The sequence below is a fragment of the Portunus trituberculatus genome, chromosome 44, assembly GCF_017591435.1.
Source record: "Portunus trituberculatus isolate SZX2019 chromosome 44, ASM1759143v1, whole genome shotgun sequence".
Lineage (NCBI taxonomy): Eukaryota > Metazoa > Arthropoda > Malacostraca > Decapoda > Portunidae > Portunus > Portunus trituberculatus.
This window is the reverse complement of record NC_059298.1, coordinates 7536688-7561368: the sequence shown is the minus strand read 5'-3', so window position 1 is coordinate 7561368 and position 24681 is coordinate 7536688. Positions and strand designations below refer to the sequence as shown.

Here is a 24681-nt window from a genome sequence, read left to right as displayed (position 1 = left end):
CATCTCATCTTGGCTACCTACACTGATGTGCTATCGTAGAGCTGTGGATTTTCATTGACCCAGAAAAAGAGACGATGATAGATGTTACTGGAAATTAAGTTTCAAAACAGGACTGCCTGGAAACTGAAAACGTGTCTTTCTTAAATTTCATAACGTCGAGAACTGCCAAGGCAGATAGAAACTTGAGAAGGATATTGAGAATATATCTTCGTGTAAAGCATATTGGAACTTATTTTTAAGACAGGAAAGGTTTCGGATATCAACAATACTGTGAACTTACACTTGTTATAGGATTTTAATTTACTAAGCCCGTGGAAAGGCTTGGGATCCTATTATATGGCAAAAGATGATAGGGTCAGTGCGTAAAGTTATAGGGAACTGAATACTTTTAAATCAGCAGGAGGGAGGATTGGATAGCGCCATTGGATAAGGCGAGATGCAGCACTACTAAGTCAGCATATCGGGGAATTGGATACTACTATTTGAGCGGTTTGAAGGTTTTGATCCCACTGGCCAGACGAGGGAGCAGGCGCGACGGAAGGTTCCAGCACTCACTCCTGCACACACACGGTCCCCGCCGCGCACCATGGCAGATACCAGGCTTTACGAAGTGTTAGGCGTCTCCAGAAACGCTTCAGACTCAGAAATACGTAAGGTGAGTTCACCGTGGAGGTTTCTTCGTGGCAGTTCCCTCCTAGATTGGTGGAATGAGTTACCAGTCCATGTTGGGAGTGTAATGTTCTGCTCCCATCTCTCTCTCTCTCTCTCTCTCTCTCTCTCTCTCTCTCCTTTGTTGTCTTGAGAATTGTCTAGTTTTCGTCATTTTGGTTGCCTTTACTAATGTGTTTTGTATTCCAGTTCATTCCAGTGTAATAATTAAGGGATTGGCCTTTGTATCAACCCCGACTTCTCTGTTTCGCTAGACTTGTTTGGTGTCAGCGTGTTTTGGGCTGTAGTTCGAAATTCTTAATCATTATTATTATTTCATATCCTTACATTTCTATATATCGAGGACTTGATTTGAGGAGTTTATGGAAGGCAGGGAACGTTACTTAGGTTTGTTGCAAGCTTACCACTCTACCTACTAGCCAGCATTCGTCATTTCTATCATTCATACAAGTAAATGTTGCGCACATTTTCCACGGAACGTTGTAAGGACTTAGAACTTAACCAGGCATCTACTTCTTGATGTATAGTAAGATGAGCTTGCCTTTGTGTTATAGTGCTGTGCCATATCTCATGGTGTATCAGCTAAGATAACATAGAAAGAAAATGTATGCTTTAAAAGGAAGAAGAATTATTAGTAGCACCAATACGTATTTGTTAAATTTTATACAACTATGTGTGTACTGCTATTTTGTATTGTTATAGGCTTTATAAGGGTACCAGTTGCTGAGCGTAATAATAGGTAACTAGCAAGGGAACCAGTGTTCAGAGCAGTGATGGCAGGCCATAACCATTTCCCTCACACCCTGCCAATACAGAATGAAACAGTCCAGCTGGTCATATATTGGGTCCCTGGAACGAAAGCCCATAGTTTTTTTTATGGCTGAACTCTGGTGCTGGAGATGTGCAACCACGTTATCCTCTAGATTGGCAGCAGTGACATCAAAGAGACAAGTGTAGTTAGGAAAATATCCAAATTTTGCAATATATACATAATAATACATGTTGTATCACATCAAGATAATATCTTGCTTACAAAAAAAAGAAAAAGAAAAGAACATATGGTCCCTGACACCTATCTTATCTCATTTATATAAAGGCCAAGATTTATGCATGACAAAAGTGATGCTGTAATTCGACCAGTTTATGTTTTCCGTACTTATAGGTCAATGTCATCCATTGTATGAGGATGGCCATGTTTAATGCTACATAGGAGGCTTGGCATTTTGATCTTGAACCTCCTTTGCTTTTCCACAGAATTACCGTAAGCTTGCCAAAGAATATCATCCAGACAAGAACCCAGCTGCAGGGGACAAATTCAAAGAAATCTCCTTCGCCTACGAGGTGTTGACTGACCCACAGAAGCGTGAGATTTATGACCGTTATGGCCTCAAAGGTTTGCAGGTGAGCACTAATGTTTCATTGAGCCATCTACAGTAGTTATGCAATCTTGGTCAGCAGACAAGTGACTTGCCACACTCACTTAAGGCTTGTGGTTTGCTGAAAATATAAGTATTAAGTTACATAAATTTGTCTGTCCATTTATGGCAAGAAATTAATCTATATGATACATAACTAGCTAATGAAATAAACAAAATTGAATATAAAGAATTTTTGTGTTGGTAGTCTTTTTGTGTTGTAATTAGAAGGGATTGGGTGATGGTGTTTCCCTGCAGGAAGGAGATACTGGTCCAGGAGCTGATGACATCTTCAGTCACTTCTTTGGGGGTGGAGGGCCTTTTGGGGGTCTGTTTGGAGGCTTTGGAGGTGGAGGTTTGCGTCATGGACCAAGAAGGGGACCAAAGAAAGGGGAGAATACAGTACACAGGCTGAAGTAAGTGTGCCTGCATAAGTAGGATCAGTGAATCAATCCTTTGCATTCACTATTTTGTAGGGATTGTATTTCTCCTTTGTTATCATCATCCGTACTGCCACCACCACCACCTTAATGCATATTGCTGGCTTCACTTTCTTTTTGATGGTGTTAAGACTAGATTGAATGTTTGTATTGTGATGTTTCAAGGGAGATCTCTGCTTTGATTTACTTTGGAATATAGATACACATTCTTATTTGCTTATTTTATCAATATTATTTATATGTTTTATATATTTATGAATAATTTTAACATCTTGTCCTTAGACATCCTTTAAAATATGAAGAAAATGTTCTGAAGATGTGTCATATATACTTAACTTCATTTGTGTTGCACGTACCTTCTGTTCTACTCATTTGTTTTCACTGTGATGAATTAAAGTTTAAATGTTTCTCTTTCTGAAAAATATTGATATTCCACTTGTATTTTCAAAGAATGTTATGTTTCCAAGTTCAGAATATGGGTGAAACCATTCTTCCAGCCTCACATTGTCTATTCATGACACTTGACTTCTGGTAACTTGTTCTGTAATTTGTTTATTCCTCAATGGAGTATATGTAGATGACTTGGAGAATCATATCACTTACTCATTAGACTTGAATTACTGTACCTTGTTCTCTAATTTGTGTTCATTTCTCAACAGAGTATCTTTAGAAGATCTGTACAATGGCAAAGTGTCAAAATTGCAGCTGTCCAAAAATACAATCTGCACTGCTTGTGGAGGGTATGTAGATGAACTGCAGTATTTGAAAATATCCATAGTATAATAAAGTCTCTCTCTCTCTCTCTCTCTCTCTCTCTCTCTCTCTCTCTCTCTCTCTCTCTCTCTCTCTCTCTCACACACACACACACACACACACACACACACACACACACACACACACTGCGCATAGACATCGTGCCGATCAGACGCATCTGAGTAGCTTGCAGGGAAAAGCTACAACAGGAGCTGGAGACTGGCCTAGACATATGTACAGGGGGGGAGGGGGCCAAAGGTTCTCCTGTCTCCATATTAAATGAGTTTTTGATCATATATATGGAAAGAAGGAAGAGAGAGAGATGGAACATAGTGCTGCCAGACATATGACGGAATCAAAACATACGTTATCATGTGAAACATTGAAACTCCTGTTGGACTAAGGAAACTAACTGATGATATTATGGACAAAGATTTTTCTGGATTCAGGGAAGAACGAGGTAGTATGAGAAGGTTAATCAACGTAGAAATGGAACTAAGGTAATTAAGGTATATGAAGGAAGTGATGTCGAGTCTAATGGATAAACACAGAGTTAAAGTTGAGATTGGTAGAATGTGAAAAGATCAGTGCAATCAATCAGGGATTGAAAGAGGAGATACAAGAAATAAAGAAACAAAATGACCTACTAAAAGCCACGTGCCATGACTACGAAAGCTCCTTAAGGAGCTTGCAGGATGGGATTGTGGACAGGGCAGAAGATGGATTGGGTGAAAACAAGCTAAAGGAACTACGAAATGAATGGAAGGAATAGGAAGAGGAAAAAATTAAATTTTTGGAGGTTGTAAAGAGACAAATTCAGGAAAACACGAAAGTTGCTGTAATTGAAGTAATTAAAGAGATAAAAGACTTGGTGTGGGATACAGTGGACATGAAAAAAGCTTCGTGATTTTTTGGGTTGAAGGAAAAGAAAAATCCAAAGAAATTCACAAGAGAACATGAAGAGAGGGAATTGGCTAAAACTGTTATCAAACAAGTACAAGACAGCACACAAGGAGGTGGAGGAAGTCATCAGGCTAGGAAGATACAGTGAAGGGGATAGGAGATCAATGAAAGTTAGGATGAGATCCTAAGTGGCAGTAGAGGAAATAATGGCTAGAAAAGGGAAGCTGGCTGAAGATACTGAACACAAGGATATATGGATGAAAAGAGATATGAACATAGAGGAGAGGGAAATGGAGAAACTGCTAAGAAGTGAAGCTAAGGAAAAAAAAAATGAGAAAAGGACAAAGATAGAAAAGAAGAATTTTTACTGGAGGGTTCTGGATATGAGACTAAAGAAATGGTACCTATGGAAGAAAGAGGAAGTCGTGGAGGAGGCAAGAAATTAAGAGTGACTTATATACTAATATAGATGGGTTGTTATTAAGCATGTTGGAGGTTAGGAATTATTTGAAAGAGAAAAAGTGGAATGTAATGTGCATCATTGAAACAAAACTAAAATAGCAGATCCATGTTAACTTGAAAGGGGAGGGATATAATACCTGGAGGAGAGACAGGAAAGATAAAGGGGGAAGAGGAGTGCTAATAATGGTTCGTGATAATATATGTGTGGAAACTGTGCAATATGGAGAGGACATAGTGTAAGTAATTGGAGTAACAATCAAAACAGGAATTGAAAAAGAGAAAAATTATAGTTATATATGTGCCACCTAAAACTAATACATAGGAAACTGAAGAACATAAAGATATGCAAAGAGAGGTGATTAAGTGCCTAGATAACATAATAAGAAGAGATAGAAAAATACTTCTAGTTTGAGACTAACTACAAAAAAAGTAAACTGGATTGAGATGTAATTAATGGATTTTGCTAGGCAGTGGAGCAAGGACGTGTTACTGTTGACTATGGTTAATGCAGTGGATCAGTGGGTGGAGGAGTCAGCAAGGTACAGGGGGGAAGAAGAACCATTGTTTCTTGATCTAGTATTCACAAAGAAACCAGAGCCCCCTCCAATCATACAATATCTTAATCCAATGGGAAGAAGTGATCATGTGACATTAGAGATACAAATTCAGGAGAAAGATGGGATAAGTTACAGAGATGACTAGAAAGGAGAGAGATTAAATTATACAAGAGCAGATTTTGAAAAATTAAGGATCTATTTCACTGATATTGAGTGGAAAAATATTATGTACAGAAAGACAGCACAAGGGAAATATGACATGTTCTTACAGAAATATAATGGAGTAAAAAAATTTATACCTGTTTATAGAGTTAAGAAAAAATTACATGATTGGTACAATGCTAGATGCATACAAGTTAAAAAGGCAAAAGATAAAGCATGGAAGAAACTCATAAAACAGAGAATGACTGTAACAGAAATTAATATATTAGAGTAAGGAGAGAGGAAGAAAGAAACTTTTACAAAGATGTAGTGAATAAAAGCAAAGACAAACCCACACTTTTCTACAAGTTTATAAATGGCAAAACAAAGAACAAGGAAACAATTGAAAAAATCATTAAAGAAGGGAAGACATACCAGACAGAGAAGAAAATGTGTGAAATAATGAATGAGGTTCAAAACAGTGTTCACTGTAGAAAAAGATTTCACAGAACCTTGTAGGACAATGCATTGCCAGGGATTTCAGATCGCAGTGCACAAAGAGGATAGTGAAGATTATTGGATAAGTTGGATATCAGAAAAGCAATGGGTCCAGATGGTGTATCAGGCTGAGTGTTAAAAGAATGTAAAGAGCAACTACTGGATCTAATTTGGGAAATAATTACAGGTTCAATAATTGAAGGGAGAGTTCCACTAGAATGAAAGTGGGCCAACATAATTCCAATATTTAAAGGAGGAAAGGCAACTGAACCACTAAACTACAGACTAGTGTCACTTACAAGTGTCTTGGGGAAGTTGTGTGAAATCATTATCAAAGAAAATGGGTTAGATTTCTAGAAGAGGAGCAAATCATATCGAACAGTCAATTTGGGTTCAGGACAGGGAGGTCATTTGTATCAATTTTATTAAGCTTCTACTCAAGAGTTATTGCAGGACTTGAAAACAGATGGGTGGGTGGACATAGTATACCTGGATATTAAAAAAGGCTTTTGATAAAGTCCCTCATGGAAGACTATTTTGGAAACTAGAGAGCGTAGGAGGACTGTGAGGAACTTTGCTAGATTGGACAGAGATTATTTGAAGGATAGGGAAATGAGAACTGTGATCAGAGATACATACTCATCTTGAGATAAAGTAACAAGCGGAGTGCCACAAGGGTCAGTGTTAGCCCCTATTGTCATATTTTACGGCTGATAAGACGCACCTTTTCTCTCTCTCTCTCTCTCTCTCTCTCTCTCTCTCTCTCTCTCTCTCTCTCTCTCTCTCTCTCTCTCTCTCTCTCTCTCTCTCTTAAAAAATACTAGTGCATCTTCCAAGATGAATGTTGTATTGTAAGGCAACACCCAGCCTCAAGCGAACTTGGACATTTGACCGATAGCAACCTGGATTTGTATGTTGAGTCATTACATTATGATGTTAGCTTAACTACTATTTAATTCAGCCTTTTATATGATGTAAACTCAGTACTTAGCTGTTACAAGTATTTCCAATACCATAATCCTTCCTGGAGCCTACTCAGCGTGTGAAGAAAATGGGCCACTCCCTCGTCTCATAGCAACTCACACATACATACACACGAACACACACACATGCCAGGTGCCTTTATACCTTTATTAATAGAACATCGAAATGGCTTACTCATTTAAGCAAGAGTCAAAACTCCACTTGTGAATTATATTCACATTGATAAAGCCTGTGAAGCACAATTGCAAAATAAAATAAATACAATCTGCAGCACTGACCGTGAATTATATTCACATTGATAAAGCCTGTGAAGCACAATTGCAAAATAAAATAAATACAATCTGCAGCACTGACCTGTAGGTTTTGGTGATTGGCAGATTCTGCTATTTTAATAACCTAAGTTATTCATCCTCCCAAATTTACGAAACTGGAATTTCTGAATGACAAATCTCCAAAATTGAGGACTTTTGCTGTATAAAAGGTTTGCTCACACTCGGACAAGTGATTACAATGTTTTTGTGTTCAGTAGTTGGGTATATGGTGAATGTATTCTTGTATGAGAATGACTTTATTTCTTAGAAATTTCTTTCAAATATTAGGGTGCGTCTTCCAAGATGCAGCGTCTTGCAAACCGTAAAATACTGTATGTTTCAGATTTATGTAAACGACATTCACATTGGGATAAACAGTTATATAAATTTATTTGCTGATGATGCAAAACTGCTAAGAGTTATCAAAACCAGAGAGGACTGCTGTTGTAGGAAGATATAAACAAGATCTATGAGTGGAGCAGGAAGTGAAAATTGGAGTCTAATGCCAAGAAATGTCACATAATGGAACTAGGAAAGAGTAAGAGAAGACCAGTATGGAACTGTTTGATGGGAGAGGAACAAATAATGAAGACTAAAGGGGAAAAGATCTGGGAGTGATCATGTAGCAAAATCTGAGCCCCAAAAAACACATAAGCAAGATATTTGGACTATCATATAAAATGTTGACTAATATAAGAGTGGCATTTCAATAAATGGACAAAGATATGATGGAAAAAATCATCACAAGCATGATACGTCCAAGGCTGGAATATTCAGTAGTGGTGTGGTCTCCAAGCTCTAAAAAGGATATAAGAAAATTGGAAAGGATACAGAAAATTGCTACAGAGATGGTGCTGGAATTAAAGGACCTAACATATGAAGAATGACTGAAGGAAATGGGACTACCAACCTTATAAGATAGAAGAAAATGTGGGGACCTAATAATGTACAAGATAGTTGATGGCATTGAAAAGATAGACAAAGAAGACCTGATGCTGTTGACAAAAAGATGGAAGGACAAGAGGACATGAAAAGAAGATCAGGATGAGGTAGTGTGTGAAGGATATCGGAAAATACAGTTTTCCACACAAAGGTGGAAAAGTGGAATGCATTGGGTAATGAATTTGTTACAGCACATAATGTGCATAACTAAGGAAAAATTTGATAAATGGAGATATGGAGAGAGGACACTATGAGCCTCCCTCAAACCTGTACAATGCAACTAGGTAAAACTAGGTAAATACACAGCGTTATGTAGTGATAGTGTGTTTGGCTCACAACCGAGAGGGCCCGGATTCGAGTTCTGGCAAGGTCAATGGGCAAGCCTCTTAATGGGTGTAGCACCTGTTCACCTCTCAGCACATAGGTATGGGATGTAACTCTAGGGGTTGTGGCCTCACTTCCTCAGTGTGTGGTGTGTTGTCAGTCTTACCCAAAAATTGACCAGTACCAGCTCTGAGCTCTTTCTGTTGGGGAACAGTTGGCTGGGTGACCAGCCTTGGGAATACACACACACACACACACACACACACACACACACACACACACACACACACACACACACACACACACACACAATGCATACATATATATACAAGTGAAAACTCACAATTTTCATACAAGTGGGATTTCAAAATTGAGGCTGTGAAACAAAATTGTTATTCTTGTGGATTTATCGGTGATTTTTACAAACTTCACATCTTAAATATAATAACCTTAGATTTTGCTAGTCCATTACACGTGTAGATTAATTCAATGACTAAGGCTGGTAATGCACAGATGGCTTGAATCTGCTTAAAGATTGTGTTGATATTTTCTTTCTTGTGTTGTATAGTGAGGGTGGACCTCCAGGGGCACTTCATCCTTGCCAGACCTGCAATGGGCGAGGCATCAAAGTCACAATAACTCAGCTGGGTCCCGGCATGGTGCAGCAGATGCAGAGTCGGTGTCCGTCTTGTGATGGTGAAGGTAAGCCTCCAACTTTCTCTTACTTAGGGATGATACCTGTGCTAGCCATCAGATAGCTGATGAGTAACACAAAGGTCACTAAGGTGGACAGTGTAGTAGAGATGTACCGATGCATCAGAATCGGCCCATTTTTGGGGTATCGGTATCGGCTTATTTTATGCCGATACTTTCGATACCTAAAAGGAATTTACTACTTAGTGATATATTCGATATAAGATATTGATGATACCAAATTAATATAATATGGCGTATTAAGTTTCCGTGGTGATTACCGTATGTCATAGAATACTGTTTTCTGTGGTAAAAAGCCACAACTTCTAAATTAGACGTGTATGAAACGCATATAGGCTGAACTCCGGCATCTTGTTAAATGGTCAGTCATGAGTCACCACGCATTCTCACTGTCAGACGCTGCTCCTCCACCCACACAAACTTCATACAGGTGAAAGGCTTATGTTTTTTAACTATAATCTAAGAATGTCAAACTTCAGATATTGAGAATCCAACAAAATATATATATATATATATATATATATATATATATATATATATATATATATATATATATATATATATATATATATATAGTTAGGCATTTTGCATTATTGTAAATAACAGCATATTCTTATTTGATTTATAATTAACAGTGCTAGTGCTAGCCTTTTCCAAGATATCATACTGGAATAGGTGGAAGCTCGAATTATATATGTATATTAATTTTAATGCAAGTTTAATTTTTGAGTTACTTGTGTTAACCTAAGGATGTAAAAATTCCATAACTAAGAAAGTAACGATTCTGTTTTGTAATCATGTGCATTGTGTATAATTTGTTGCATATTAATTATTTAAGATCATAGCAATACACTAGAAATTTAGAATAAACTAAACTTTTTCTATTTAATTGAAAAGATTAGGTGAAAGCTCATTTTTCTGAATTGGTCTACTAATGTCTAATGAATTAATATCAAAGGATGTCAGATTTAATAGAAGAGAAACATACACAACAAAATGAGTTTCTTTTACTAATATTTTGTCTGTTTTACAATTTTAATAATTTTAAGAATATTTTTGATCACCAAAATATCGTCAATGAAATTAATAATGAAAATGCACAAGACCAAATGGTCGCTAAAGGAGTAAGAAGTAAGAATTTAAAATAACTGACAAAAATCAGAAGACTGAGAAGATATTCATTCCAATTACTGAGTAATTTACCTTTTCAAATGGCTTCAAAAAGCTTCTAGAATTGCTCCTATTTCACAAACATTCTCAGAAGGACTTACAGCATCCCCCAAAACAAAGCCTCCCATCTGATAACGCTCGCCATCCTCCAACTCATCCTGGTGTCCAGTGCAGTAATCACTATAAGTAGTAGTATCGGTATCGGCCCAATTAGGTGGTATCAGTATCGGTATCGGAATTGGCCAAAATTTTGGTATCGGTACATCTCTACAGTGTAGTGTTTACTTTTTAATAGTATGCCAGAGTTGCCAGATAGTCCTATTTGCCACATACACAATTAGCAGTAGTTTCATTCTTTGCATGCAAAGCTGAGGGTTACCATTCATAGGTGAATATCACTGGTGTCCTAAACATGATCATTATTTTTCAGATTTCTGAATCTGTTTTGTTAATATGTAATATGCTTTAAACTGATAACTGCACGATAAGGTTCTATCATTCATACCTGTGGTGAACAATTATAATGAAAAATTCTAATGATTTTTACTGCTATAAGATGAAAGATTGCATTTAAAAGTATGTTACAACCAAATATATGTTAACTGAGGGCCTCCACAACCTAAATGGACAAGCGACTGATTTTTCCCAAACCTTGACGGAAAAAGGTAGATAGTTTTTGTGGTGGTGAGTGAGTTCATGGACAGATAGTTGCTGTAGTTGTGGTGAACAAGTTGGACAATTAGTTTTTGTGGTGGTGAGCGAATTGATGGACATGTAGTTGTTGTTGTGGTGAGTTGATGGACAGACAGTTGTGGTGGTGAGCAATTTGATGGACAGGTAGCTGTGGTGGTATTGAGCGAGTTGATGGACAGATAGTTGTGGATGTGGTGATGAGTGAAGTGATGGACTGGTAGTTGTTGTGGTGAGTTGATGGACAGAGAGTTGTGGTTGTGGTGAGTGAGTTGATGGATGGAGAGTTGTTGTGATGGAGAGGAAAATGTCTAGATAAAGAAGTAAACACAGTTTGGTAATAAACAGTAGGAGATTTACTTATAATGTATTATTTTCTATTTTCATCTGTACATTAGGCTACACTTTTTTACATAGTATTATGTAAAGTGAAAGTTTTTTTCTGCTGTAACGGCATGGCATGAGCACTTGTTTGTAATAAGGAAGGGAGCATGGATTCACCTGAATTGTCAAACACCATTTCAAACCATGGGAGTAAAATGTTGGTTTCCAAATTTGAAAATAGGCTTTACATATTATGATGTAAGTCACAGTTGCATGTTGTTCATCATGTAATGTATGTCACAGTATACATGTCAAGGCAACATGTACAGAAATTTATTAGTCATCTAGTATTTTGTCACTTTTGTTGGCAGGTTTGCACAATACGATAAGTGAATTTTTTTAATACTACAAAAAACTTTTGTGCTGTGTATGTTTGTTTATGAATATCCTGCTGAGAACAAATTGGAATGTGGTCCTGTATTCAGTTACTCTCTTGCAGGCGAGGTTATAAATGAACGTGACCGTTGCCAGGCATGTCTTGGCAGGAAAGTGGTACAACAGACAAAGTTGTTGGAAGTGCAGGTGGACAAGGGGATGAGGGACGAGCAGCGCATCACCTTCCATGGGGAGGGAGACCAGATGCCTGGGGTGGAGCCCGGTGACGTCATCATTGTACTTCAGGTGAGTGAAAGTGTCAGATGTTCCTGTACATAAGATAATATATATCTGAATCTTTGCTAATGCCTGTTCTGTGCCTTACAAAATCTAAAGCTGCCTTTTGTACACTCCAGTCCTATATGCTGCCATTCTTAATCTTAACTGAAAGTAAACCCATCGACTCAAAATTGCCACTAAACAGTAATTAGAGGAATGATTTGGTATACAGTCAACTCTTGATTAACTCGAGTTTGAAGAACGCTATTTCAATTTAATGTGGCTTGATATTTAAGGAGACATGATTAAGTAACGCAATTTGTTCAATTTAACATGGATTAACTCGACTCGGTGACATTACATATGTCCACGCTGCTTCCGACAGGAACCACACAGAGATGCTCTGGACCAGGATCCAAGAAATTTAACAGTGAACAGAGCAACTTCCAGGCGTGAAATGTTATCCATTATCGTATAGGAGGGCATCATTGCCATGATAACTAGGTTGGTAGCAGTGTGTTGGTAACACCACCTGCTGAGGTGCTACTGTACTGATGAGAAATCATCTGCTGCTACCACTGTATTGATGAGAGATTGTCCACTGCTAACACCACTTTGTACTGATTGCCACCTCTTGTACTGGTTGAAGTAAAAACTTGGTCACCACTGGAGTTGACCTTAATAGCTGTGGGAGTGTGTTATGAGTCGTGGGAGTTTGTTAAAACGCTCTTGAGGCTTTGATCATGCCATAAGGATCATTTTGGCTCCATGACACTGAGTGATGTGAACTACTATTGAAATGCCACTTCCCTCAGCATGAACTCATCTCTGTAGTTTCATCTAGCAGAGGAACACTCAGTGGGCCATGCAATTCTCATATATTTAGTAAGTGAAGCAAAATCTGGGTATGAGTGAGAATTGCATGCCCCACTGAGTCCTCTGCCAGATGAAGTTATAGAGGGAAAAAGTTCATACCAAGGGAAGCAGTATTTTAATAGCAGTTCACTATTACTCAGTGCCATGGAGTCAAGGTGATCCTTATGGCACGATCGCATATGAATTCAAAGATATGATATCCATTATAGCAGGAAATTGAGTAATGGAAATCCATATATTATGGTGAAAGCAACACACATGCTTAAGGATCACAAGAAGAAGCAGCAGCCAATACCAAGATATTCATAACAGTGACACCAGCTGTCCCCATGTGTGGAGAACCTGTAAAAACTTTGAAACACTTCCTGTTGGGATGTGCAAGTTTAAAACCTATTTGAGAAAATACATGGAAGAGATGAAGATTAAAGAACTCGTATGTTGGAATAGACAGGACAATTAATGAAGACAGTGAAAAGGTACATAGAAAATTTGTGATCTTTTAGACAAAAGGTTACTAAATACATCTGTGCATAATTATCTATAGCCAAAGAAAGGAAAATAAAACATTTAGATGAAAGAACCAAATGTAATGAATGAAGGAAGAAACGATTCTATCCAGCGTCGTTGCAAAAGCTGTGCTGGAATCTTGAACCTTGATCAGCGGTGGACAGATGTGGTGCCTTCTCATCTCCTGGTTTGTTTTTCTGTGTTTCATGAAAGATTTTATCTAGTTATGCATTTAATCGTTTTTCTTTTCTTTTCTTTTTTTTTAGGTTTGAGTAACTAGATAGGCAGACTTTCCTAGTGGCCAGGAACGTAATCCCCTATTATCATTGTTTTCTATGGGAAAATTGTTTGAATAATTCAATTGTGAACAACGCGACTTCTCCAGGAATGTAACCCTTGCGTTAATCAAGAGTTAACTGTGGTTATTTTTATTATGCAAAACTATGTACAGGCAGCCCTGATTAACGAACGTTCACACAACAAACATTTCCTTTTACTACCATCTGCTCGTATATCAAACATCAAACTCGCTTTAACGAAATTTTATCCAGGTAATTTTTTCCAAGTTTGAAAGCCCTGTTGTATCACGCAAACTGACAGACTTTTGAATATACCAGCACCTCTCGTAGACAAAACGTGCACCCCCTCACTCCCCTACCCTTCCCCACTCTTAGTTCAAAACAATAACAGTGTCCAGCAGCATATCGTCTTCCCTCGCTCAACTACAATGTCGCCTAGCATTGCTAAGAAGATCAGGAAGTCTCTCACTCTCGAAGTGAAGCTGGATATTATTCACAGACACGAGAGAGGCGAGAAAACTAATAGCATTGCTCGCCACCATGGCTTGACTCCATCTACTGTTTGTATTATTTTCAAGTCAGCAGACTCTATTAAGGCTGGTGAGATCATATCTTCCTTGCAAGCTAAAAGAACCACCCAAACTCATGACTCTGCAATGGATAAAATGGAAAGCCTTGTGGAAATGTGGTACACAATTTTTGTATGTGCTACAATGATGCATCCTTTGTTTACATTCCACAGGTTGCCAGCTACCATTTTTCCCACTCCACTCTCCCTCCCTTCATTAATTTAAGATCATCAACATTATAAAGTTACATACATATATACATTAGCGTACATTATAATGACTTAGTCTTAAATTAAACTGCTTAACCCTTATGTTCCAGCGATTGTATCAGTGCATCCGTAGATACGGCGATCGTTCCCGTAATCAAGAATTTTCGCGCCTCATGTTTGAGCTCCACATGCGGTTTCTCTAGTCAGATGGCGAGTGGAAGTATCTGACTTCTTTTTTTCATCAGTAGTGTTACCACTAGCTCTGTATATTTAGGGGTAACGAAGCTATTCTCCCATTCTGAGGGCGACACTGGGCAATCCCAGCAAGCTGCTGTGTCGAAAGCACCCTGATAAGAGCGAAGGGACGTCTCAGTTTATAACTCACTATGGAACAAGACAGATAATTTTCATTTAGGAATGCTTTTGAGCCTGACTACAGTGACAGTGATTATGAGGAAGAAACTGAAGAAAGTGAAGACAGCAGTAGTGAAGACTCGGAAAATGATTCAGAGGATCCACCTGTTTTCTCAGAACAGAGAAAACAGAGATAGTGGTGATGGAAAACAGACTCCAAACCCTGAGTGGCTCACAGAGATGCAGGCGTGCCTCTCGTGTTCTGGGAAGACGATCAAGGGGGCGTGTGTGTGTGTGTGTGTGTGAGAGAGAGAGAGAGATGATACCTACATGTTATTTGCTTGAAACTTTATATGAAAAGGGGTGAAAGAATACTCTCTCTCTCTCTCTCTCTCTCTCTCTCTCTCTCTCTCTCTCTCTCTCTCTCTCTCTCTCTCTCTCTCTCTCTCTCTCTCTCTCTCTCTCTCTCTCTCTCTCTCTCTCTCTCTCTCTCTCTCTCTCTCTCTCTCTCTCTCTCTCTCTCTCTCTCTCTCTCTCTCTCTCTCTCTCTCTCTCTCTCTCTCTCTCTCTCTCTCTCTCTCTCTCTCTCTCTCTCTCTCTCTCTCTCTCTCTCTCTCTCTCTCTCTCTCTCTCTCTCTCTCTCTCTCTCTCTCTCTCACACACACACACACTCTCACACACACACACACACACACACACACACACACACACACACACACACACACACCCTTGATCGTTTTCCCAGAACATGAGAGGCACGCCTGCGTCTCCGTGAGCCACTCTGGGTTCTCAATACGATGTTTGGAGTCTGTTTTCCATCACCATTATCTCTGTCTTCTCTCTGTTCTGAGAAAACAGGTGGATCCTCTGAATCATTTTCCGAGTCTTCACTACTGCTGTCTTCACTTTCTTCAGTTTCTTCCTCATCATCACTGTCACTGTAGTCAGGCTCAGAACCACTGCTAAATAAAAATTATCTGTCTTGTTCCATAATGAGTTATGAACTGAGACGTCCCTTCACTCTTATCAGGGTGCTTTAGTATTTCCTTTCTCTCTCTCTCTCTCTCTCTCTCTCTCTCTCTCTCTCTCTCTCTCTCTCTCTCTCTCTCTCTCTCTCTCTCTCTCTCTCTCTCTCTCTCTCTCTCTCTCTCTCTCTCTCTCTCTCATTGGAAGTGTACAATTTCTCTTCCAAGATGAGAGAGAGAAAGAGAGAGTGTTTGTGTGTTTGTGTTTGCGCGGTGTCATCACTCACCGAGCTGTTTCTGCTTGACAGATCACACAGCGGACGGAGGAGGAATCCTTGATAAGGCAATAACTAAACTTTCAGAGGTCACATCGAGCTAGAAAGTACATCATTGTATTCAGAATAACAAAGAGAAAATAATTATTAGTATTCAAACAGTTTTCTGACAATTTCTAGGTTTACCATTTTTAGCCGTCATGGGATATTGGAAAATAGTTTAATCACCGGAACATAAGGGTTAAGTGGGGCGTCTGATTTAGAGACCGAAAAAATCTCAAAAAAAATGTTTTTTGTGGAAAAAAAATATGTAGTAGGTATACACATTAGCTATTATTTCACAAAGTTTTATGGTGAAATGCACACTGGTTTCCATTTAAATGCCATTTAAAGGTCCTGTAGTCAACCACGTGCATTTGTTTACATCAGCAGATTTTTTTTTTTTTTTTTTTTTTTTTTTTTTCCTCAAAAACTACAAAAAAAAAAGGCAAAAATCCTAACTTTTTTTGGTGGACATGATACGGCAACACTTAAAGTCTATGGGTGGCGTCAGTCAAGGCACCAGCGAGACTCAGTAGGGGGAAAGCTATTAGAGAGAGGTTGTTGCTGCGTCTCTCGCTATATCCGCCCTTCACTCTGCTAAACAGCATGTAATTTATTTACTGCATCCTGCTTTTCACCTACTGCTAACCGTGGGACAGGTGTCTAAGAGGAATAAGCAGAGGAAGGACGCCTGGAATATGAGTATGGAAGCTCAAAGAATAAAAAGCGTGTTGAACCTGACACCTCAAATCCTCCAGTACACATCCTCGCATCACCCACCACCACCACACCACAGCCCACCACATCTCACGCAGAACAAAGACAAGAAAATGAGAAGAAGAAAAGGCCTCATTACTCACAATTAGAGAAGCTCTTCTACAAAATATTGAGAAAAGAAATGAAGATGTGGAAAGTGACGACGAGCTTGTCATGCTGACAAAAAGGAGGCTGAAAAACCTTCTTTCCTCTTGTTATTCGTGCCCAGATCCTGCCTTTTACTACAGTTTTGAGCCTGATGTATACAATAACACCATAACTATGCACTGCACAAAATGCAACTTCAAGAACACATCACAACCAGAAAAAGTGAGAGCTGGACCTTGGAAGAAAAGCCTCTTCAGGACCAATATATCATTGACAGGAGGGGACTAGGAGCCTCATATACATCTAATTGTATTATGAGATTGTAGATAATAAAAAGAACATAGAGTAAACCTGAATAAATTTCCTAGTGTATTATAACGGGATTGAGATCGATCGATAAACTTTATCAGCCCATATTTCAAAACATAAGTTATTCCTCTTCTAAAATCTATTTTAAAGCCAATTTTAGCTTGATTTCAATGAAACAAAAACTAAAAAGGAGAAGAATACTTCTTTCAATTCACGTCACTATTCACTTAATATATGTGACCTGTAATTTTTTTTTTTTTTTTTTTTTTTTTCTCCTCCATAAAACTAAAACAAAAGATGAAATGAGAAATCTAACGACATGGAAACCTTTCACATTATAACGTGTCTTTGCCACAGGAAAAGGAAGGTCATGGAGCAAATAACGCCAGAATAACACTTTTTGTTGAAATTGTAATTGCATGGCGGGGTTGGGGACTAGAATGGGGATCAATGTCTAATATTGATGTACATGTTCCCAATACTTCACAACGTAAAAATCGGAGCGTTTCATGCATATTTACCATAGATATGAAGCACCGATCTATTACCAATCTAAATCGGACGCTCCCATTAAATGTTTAACTTCATAATTTTTACTTTCATTAAACCTTTTACTGTACTATGATGCACTCTTGCTTTGTTTATTCTCAATGGAAGTTCAAGTCAGGAGTTAAACTTGTTATAATTGGTTTGCTTAATGAAAATTCACGCAACAAATATATTTTTTTTAGGAACGTAACCCGTTCGTTAAGCGGGCGTTGCCTGTATGTGCCAATTGTCTGGGTGATAAAAATAACTCTGATGAAAGTGCATGTATCATCAGGAAAGAAAAGCTCTTTCAGAACAGTGCTTGAAATCAATACTTTTTTTTTTTTTTTTTTTTTTTTTATGCCAACCTTTTGCAGATCATTAAATTTCTTGTTTGTTTCTACCAGTGTCAAATTCCTACTTTCTAAACATTTGAGATAGGCTCATGTATTCCATTTTCCTTTTCCAGGAGAAACCACATGATGTATTTCAACGGAGTGGAACTGACCTTATGATGAAAAAAACTGTCACATTAACCGAGGCACTATGTGGATTCACTACTGTTGTGGACCATCTAGATGGTAGAAAAATTGTAGTCAACCATCCACCTGGCTCAGTATTAGTTCCAGGTAACAAATCATTGGATGTGTGTGTGTTTGTGTTCATTGTACTTGAAGTCACACCATAGGTCAGGGCCATAGCTATTCACTGCTAAATGAACAAAGACTTCATTGTGGAGGAATACTTGTGTATTTGAGGTCCTTCTTGATTGTAATATTAATGATGATAAAATTTAAAATGTTTTTAATTAGTTTTCATGGTTTTCATGATTTGTTATAAATTTCAGTGTTATTTTCTTCTCTTTCAGGATGCGTGCGTGGCATTGTTGGTGAGGGCATGCCAATTTACAAGAATCCATTTGAGAAAGGAGATCTTTATATTCGCATAGAAGTAGATTTCCCTGAAAACTACTTTGCCCCTGAAGGAAAGTTAAAAGTAAGTGTCAATATCTGCTGTTACATTCTTGAAGCAGATTTATAATTTCATGAAAGTTAATTTTACACAACAATTCATATTGTCTTTAATTGGTGATTTTGTCCAGACACCTCTCTCTAATTTTTAAGAAATGGTCCTCTAGAAGATATGATTCTTACATTGCCTCTTCAGTGTAGCTCTCATAGCTATCTGGGAAATGTAACCAAGTAGGTATTTGTAATTGCTGCCCAAACTGCCACAACATTTCTGTCTATATCTCCTGAGGGCCAATCATCGTCACTGATTAAATGTAGAGCTTTCAGAGAGACTGGATACAGTATACTTGTCTCTGTTTCTTGTGTTAATAAAGATGACAGAAAGGGATTGGAGAACATGCCTGTCCTCCTCCCTCACTCTGGCCATTTGTATGCTCCTGTAAGACAAGAGGTAAAATAAAAGAGGGAGGGCAGCTCATTTCTCTCCTAAACTTGAAGTACTCTGAGACTCCTTGCCTCAGCTAGGTGATCAAGCTTGTAGGTCTTCCTTTTAAGTTTTAGTAATAAAGATAGATTTTTCAAGTTATAGTAATAGACTTTTTTTATACAGTTAATCTTATGTAAGCCATAACTTTGTAAGAGACATTATCAGGAATGGTTTTGTGGGTAAAGGTTGTAAAGATAGAAAAGGTTTAGTGACATGATCTTTTCAGGAACTGGAATCTCTCTTGGGGGGACGCCCACCGGCAGAAGAAATCCCCGCTGACTCTGAGGAAGTGAACATGTCAGAGTATGATGGCAATGGAGGGCCAGGCAGTCACCGGGGACAGTGCTACGATGAGGATGATGAACATCCTCACATGGGGGGCCAGCATGTACAGTGTGCACACCAGTAGTGGGCAAGATAAGTTTTTTTTTTTTTTTTTTTTTTTTTTTTTTTTTCCTCCTCCATTGCCAGGAGATGTCATGGTTTTGGTTGTAGTATGGGGCTCAGTGGTAGTTGTGCATCCTTGTGTAGCAGTTCATATGCATTATGCACATGATAATCAGTGCATTCAGAATCTTGAAGGAATTCATTTGTGTATCTGTCTGCAGTGCAGTTAACAGTTTGTTGTGTGCTGGAAAACCATTTTCATGTTAATTTATTTGTGATGTGTGAAGATCTCTTTTTTGGAGATGTGAACTGATCTTACCATTTTATGTACAGATTGCTTTACAAGTTATTACAAAATCTATCTATTTTGAAAAGAGAGAAAACGGTAGTGAATATATATATATTACCTCAGGATTCAACTTCAAGAAGAGCTGAAGTATAATGATCCTTGCCATGAATGGGTATTGTAATTTTTGGTAGGGGCTCTGTGCTGAAATGTGTGCACTGCCACTGACATGCAAGAAAGTTCAGCCTGGCAAAATCAGCATATTCTGTGATACAGCATGGTGGCACACTGCAACCAAAAGGCTAACAATCCTTCAGTGTGGCTGTTCCTTAGTTTTGACTTCAAAGTACCAAAGTTCAGACCTTGGATGAGGCAGAGTTGGTAGTTCCTGTGGTCTTGTGCAAAACACCACCCACTCTTCTCTAGATATAACTTCATGGAAGTGTTTCTTGTAATTTTCGTTAGAAAAGTGCTGAAATTTTCTTTGAAAAGATATGTTCAGTACTTGTATAATGGTGAGACTAGTATTGCTTGTCTTTTGTTGCTAGTTGAAGTTCACCAATACAGCAAGAGTGGAGGGACTTTACTTTTCTGTTTGGAGTTATTTCTAATATTTACACTCAGAGGAACAGGTGGTGTTTAAAGAAACAAGAAAGGCAAAAGCTTTAGTTGTGTGCTTTCAGAATACTTTTACATAATGCTGTTGATTTGACAAATTGAGATTTCTCAGATTGTAGCAATTGCTGTCTTGCTTAGTGAGGTGCTCATAGCTATTTCATTATGTAATATTCTTAAACAAAAAAAAATTATTGTAATAGATCATTCCTTTATCTGACACACTTAATTGTTTTTAGAAATGATAATTAACAGTGGTTAAAGCATTCTCCCAAACCTGAATTCAAACATGGGAATTGGATGTTTGTTGGTTGAAGATTATTGTGCTGTCTCTTTTAAGAATGGTAGGGCATGAGGTGCATTTAGAGATGAGAGTCACTGCACATCTTTGTTATTGCATGTGGTTGCATCATTAAGTTTTAATCTCAAAATAGAAGAGGAGTTATCCATACTTAATGAGCAACACAGGCTGCCCTCACACTGCTCTCTGAGTGGCATATATCGATATGAATTCTTGAAGGAAAATGTGGACCTTTGTGTTAAGTACTACTCAAAACTTATGCTTTATTATTATCACAAGATGTAACAATGTGTCATGATGCTCGTGTCTGCACCTGTAAGAATCATTTTCATAAATTGGACCTTGGATGCATGCCATATTGGTACAAACTTAATCAATATATTCATGTTATTCAGTTTACATGGCAAACATTCCTAACATAGTTTGTATTTCATGTTAGTTAAGCTACCTGTGTTGATTGTATTTGATATTACTATGTTCTACCCACAAACAGTCTGTCTTGTGTCATGGAAGACTGATTGTAAGGAATTTTGTGCGGAAGCTGCTTCACTTGATTTTCCCCCTGTAGCCATGGGGCAGAAGAACCTATTGAAGCTATGTGGCATTAATAGAGCTTCCCCCACCTCCCTTCTTTTAAAGGAAGTAATTCTGCAACAGAAAACACATTTTTTGTGAAATTTGAATATTTAAGTAAAAGAAAACTTTTATATATACTTTATATTTACCAATATATTTTCCTCATTCTTTTGAGCCGGTACTATTGCACTTTATATTATAGACATGTTGAAATAAATTATGTTAAGTGAATTTAAGTTTCAGTGTACATATGAGTATTGAGTTTTGATATTTGTTTGAATAAGAGAACTTGATCATAAAAAATGGCTTCACTGGACATAATTCAATATGCATGAGCTATTGCAGCAAACTGTTGTCAGGGAGCAAGTTGAGCTACCAAATTATCATAGCTTGAACCTCTCTGCTACTCAGATTCAGATTTAGCCTAGTATGAAGTCACCTACATATTTTCATTAAGGCAGGATCTCACTTGGCAATTTGCAGCTGGAATTGCTTGCTGTTGCCAGCATGCAATACCTGGCAATGAGCCCTCCCAGCTGGAGTGTGTTCACACAAGTGGCTCAATGAATTTAACCAAACTGTTTCACTTTCTCTCCAGCAAGCTTGTGTCCTACTTTGCATCTAATTTGTGAGTTTGTGTCCACCCAATAACTTCAAAGGTTATAATTTGAGTAAATTTGGAAGCTACATTTTTTTTTTTATATATATATATATATATATATATATATATATATATATATATATATATATATATATATATATATATATAGAAAAGTGTACATTTTAAATTGCAGTCAAATTAGATCACAAATAGTTAATCCTCACCTCCATCAAGACATTATAAGAGAACAAAACATTCCTCAGAGAATGACAGCCATCTCATTAAATTTTTTTTTTCCAAAGGCTTATCTTGTACTATAGTGCGTGTCTTAGGTCCCAGACATGCTGCTGGTCCCTCACTATCCCCAACATTTTTCTTCTGATGGACACCTCATCTTCTACAACATTACAATGTAAACAAAGCCACTAGCGGTTGGACAAGACCAACACCACGGTCTTGTTGGTGCCGCAAATTGCCATGTGTGAACCCGCCTTAAAACTTAAAGATCCTTCAAAGACAAAAGCATGAATAGGTGGTAAAATGGGTGAACTTGTGTTTGACAAGCTTTACTTTTAAGGAACTAGTTGCATTTTTCTTCAGTGTGAACTCTGCTATGGGCCTTCATGAGAGGCTCTTCCACATCTAACCTGATCAGCTGATCAGATGAGGTAGGTACCGGGAAGGGCTCAAGTCTGTTCTGGTGCAGGAGGAGTAAAATAGCTCTGCTATCCGGCCCTGCTCTTGATATAGTCAGGTATGCTGCACAGTTGATTTATTAGTGTGGATAATGAAGATCAAGTCTCTTCCCAAGAGACCAAGAACCTTAGATATGAGAGAATCCTTGTATAATTATTATGAATATGATTGTATGCATGTAGGTACATTGTCACAGACAATCCAATTAAAGGGATGTCAGCTTGGTTTATATATATAGATTGGAGCACATTTTATGGAATTTGTGTGGCAGCTGCATTTGTAAAAAAAAAAAAAAATGAGTGCACCAGCTTATAAGTCTCATGTTAGTAAACTTAGTCAAATTTTTATAGTTGCTTCAACTTTTAAAGTGATATTATTTTCATCATAATTTGCCATCTTGCAGCAAGAAATGAAGTCAGGAGGATGCCATTCATCCATCCATCTACTATGAGAATCTTGAAAGATTTAGATTAATATATATATATATATATATATATATATATATATATATATATATATATATATATATATATATATATATATAATGATGGCCCAAGATTTGTTCAAATTTATGCCAGCAACTTGCTTGTATTTCATGTGCACATCACATGTTCTTTTGTACCTCTATGCAAAAGAAATTCCTTATAACTTCTTTACTTTGTTTACACTTACTGATGTTGAGTCTGCTTAAAGTAAAGAGGCACATATGTCGCAAATTTTGTGTATGCATCTAATGGGAGGCACAAGGCAAGGTGAACTACATGTAGATACAATGTCCATTATGTTTGTTTTCCCTCTGCTAACTCTGCCAAATCCACAACTGATTTCTTTTCATTGTGGATAGTCTTTTGATGTATATAATTGCATTGCTGGTATGTATTAATTTCTTCAGATTTTTGCATTACATTTTATTGTGTGATGCAGGTGACAAATCCCTGACAGGTATTAATTTAGATCCAGGTATTGTGAATATGATTTTTGCATTAGTTATATTATTTAAAGCCCCTAGGAATCAGAATGAGTATGTAAATATTTGATACTAGGTATGTGTCTGTAGCATCCATGTGTTTTCATTACTGGGGTAAAATCCTCTACTTCATCCAAGTTTTACTATTTTAATTACCTATAATATTTGATCACAAGCCACAGTTAGCTTCAACTGTATTATTTTGACTTGGGAAACCATTATAGGTATTACCAACATGCCACTTCTTTGTAATCTTTAGTCTCCTAGCTTCTCATATTTACAATGACAACACTTGTCATATAGGCATTTCATTCTCTAGGCTAAGTCTATCGATCAGTCCTCCAGTGATGTTAACATGTAGTTGTATGATGTACTAAGTTATATGGAGCTCATAAAATTAGATAAAAAGTATATGTATCTTGATTTTTAAAGTTACCTATAATTGTGGTGTTACTGTCTGATATATAAATTAATTTCTCATGGATAGTTTAGCATTGAACATAGTAGAAGTACCTTCTCCCAGTGTGTTTAATGAATAACTAGCACTTAGAAGTACTGATCACAAGAAGCATGATATAGACTGCTTAAATACATCAACTTAAATATGAAGAAATTATGTTAGTTGCTGGTGAAGCAAGGGATTTGTGGCATTATGTAAGTACTGGTATTGAGAACCCAAGGACTGGCTGAATGCTGACAGGTGTTTGTGTTGACCTCTGTGTCATGAAGGTGCTCCATTAGCACTGGGTCAGCACTAGAGTAGGTTTGCATGATGAGTGCAGATACCAAAAGACATCTTTTTATTTTTCATTTTAGTATTGGTCTATAATCACAAAGTCTTTTTTTGAGGACATTTGTTGTGTGTGTGTGTGTGTGTATATATATATATATATATATATATATATATATATATATATATATATATATATATATATATATATGTATGTATGTATGTATGGAATACTCCAGGAGATGTACTTACGGGGATGTAGGCAGTGCTGCAGACTGAGTGATTCCCCGTGTCCTCTCTTCCCGGTTCCCTTTGT

At 37.6% G+C, this 24681-nt stretch overlaps 1 protein-coding gene across 1 annotated transcript; it reads left to right on the top strand.

Moving 5' to 3' along the window:
- The first annotated feature begins 497 nt into the window (after positions 1-497).
- LOC123518791 (dnaJ homolog subfamily A member 2-like) lies at positions 498-24052 on the top strand. The gene is made up of 9 exons (XM_045279794.1): positions 498-655; positions 1924-2070; positions 2343-2500; positions 3184-3264; positions 8968-9101; positions 11797-11978; positions 18218-18377; positions 18617-18744; positions 19433-24052. The coding sequence occupies exons 1-9, from the start codon at positions 587-589 to the stop codon at positions 19613-19615; spliced, it is 1242 nt and encodes a 413-aa protein (XP_045135729.1). The 5' UTR covers positions 498-586; the 3' UTR covers positions 19616-24052.
- The last annotated feature ends 629 nt before the right edge of the window (positions 24053-24681 follow it).

Coding starts and splice junctions, on each gene's coding strand:
- LOC123518791 (XM_045279794.1), top strand. CDS start 587: ATGGCAGATACCAGGCTTTACGAAGTGTTAGGCGTCTCCAGAAACGCT. Junction 656..1,923: donor CAGACTCAGAAATACGTAAG/GTGAGTTCACCG, acceptor GCTTTTCCACAG/AATTACCGTAAGCTTGCCAA. Junction 2,501..3,183: donor AATACAGTACACAGGCTGAA/GTAAGTGTGCCT, acceptor ATTTCTCAACAG/AGTATCTTTAGAAGATCTGT.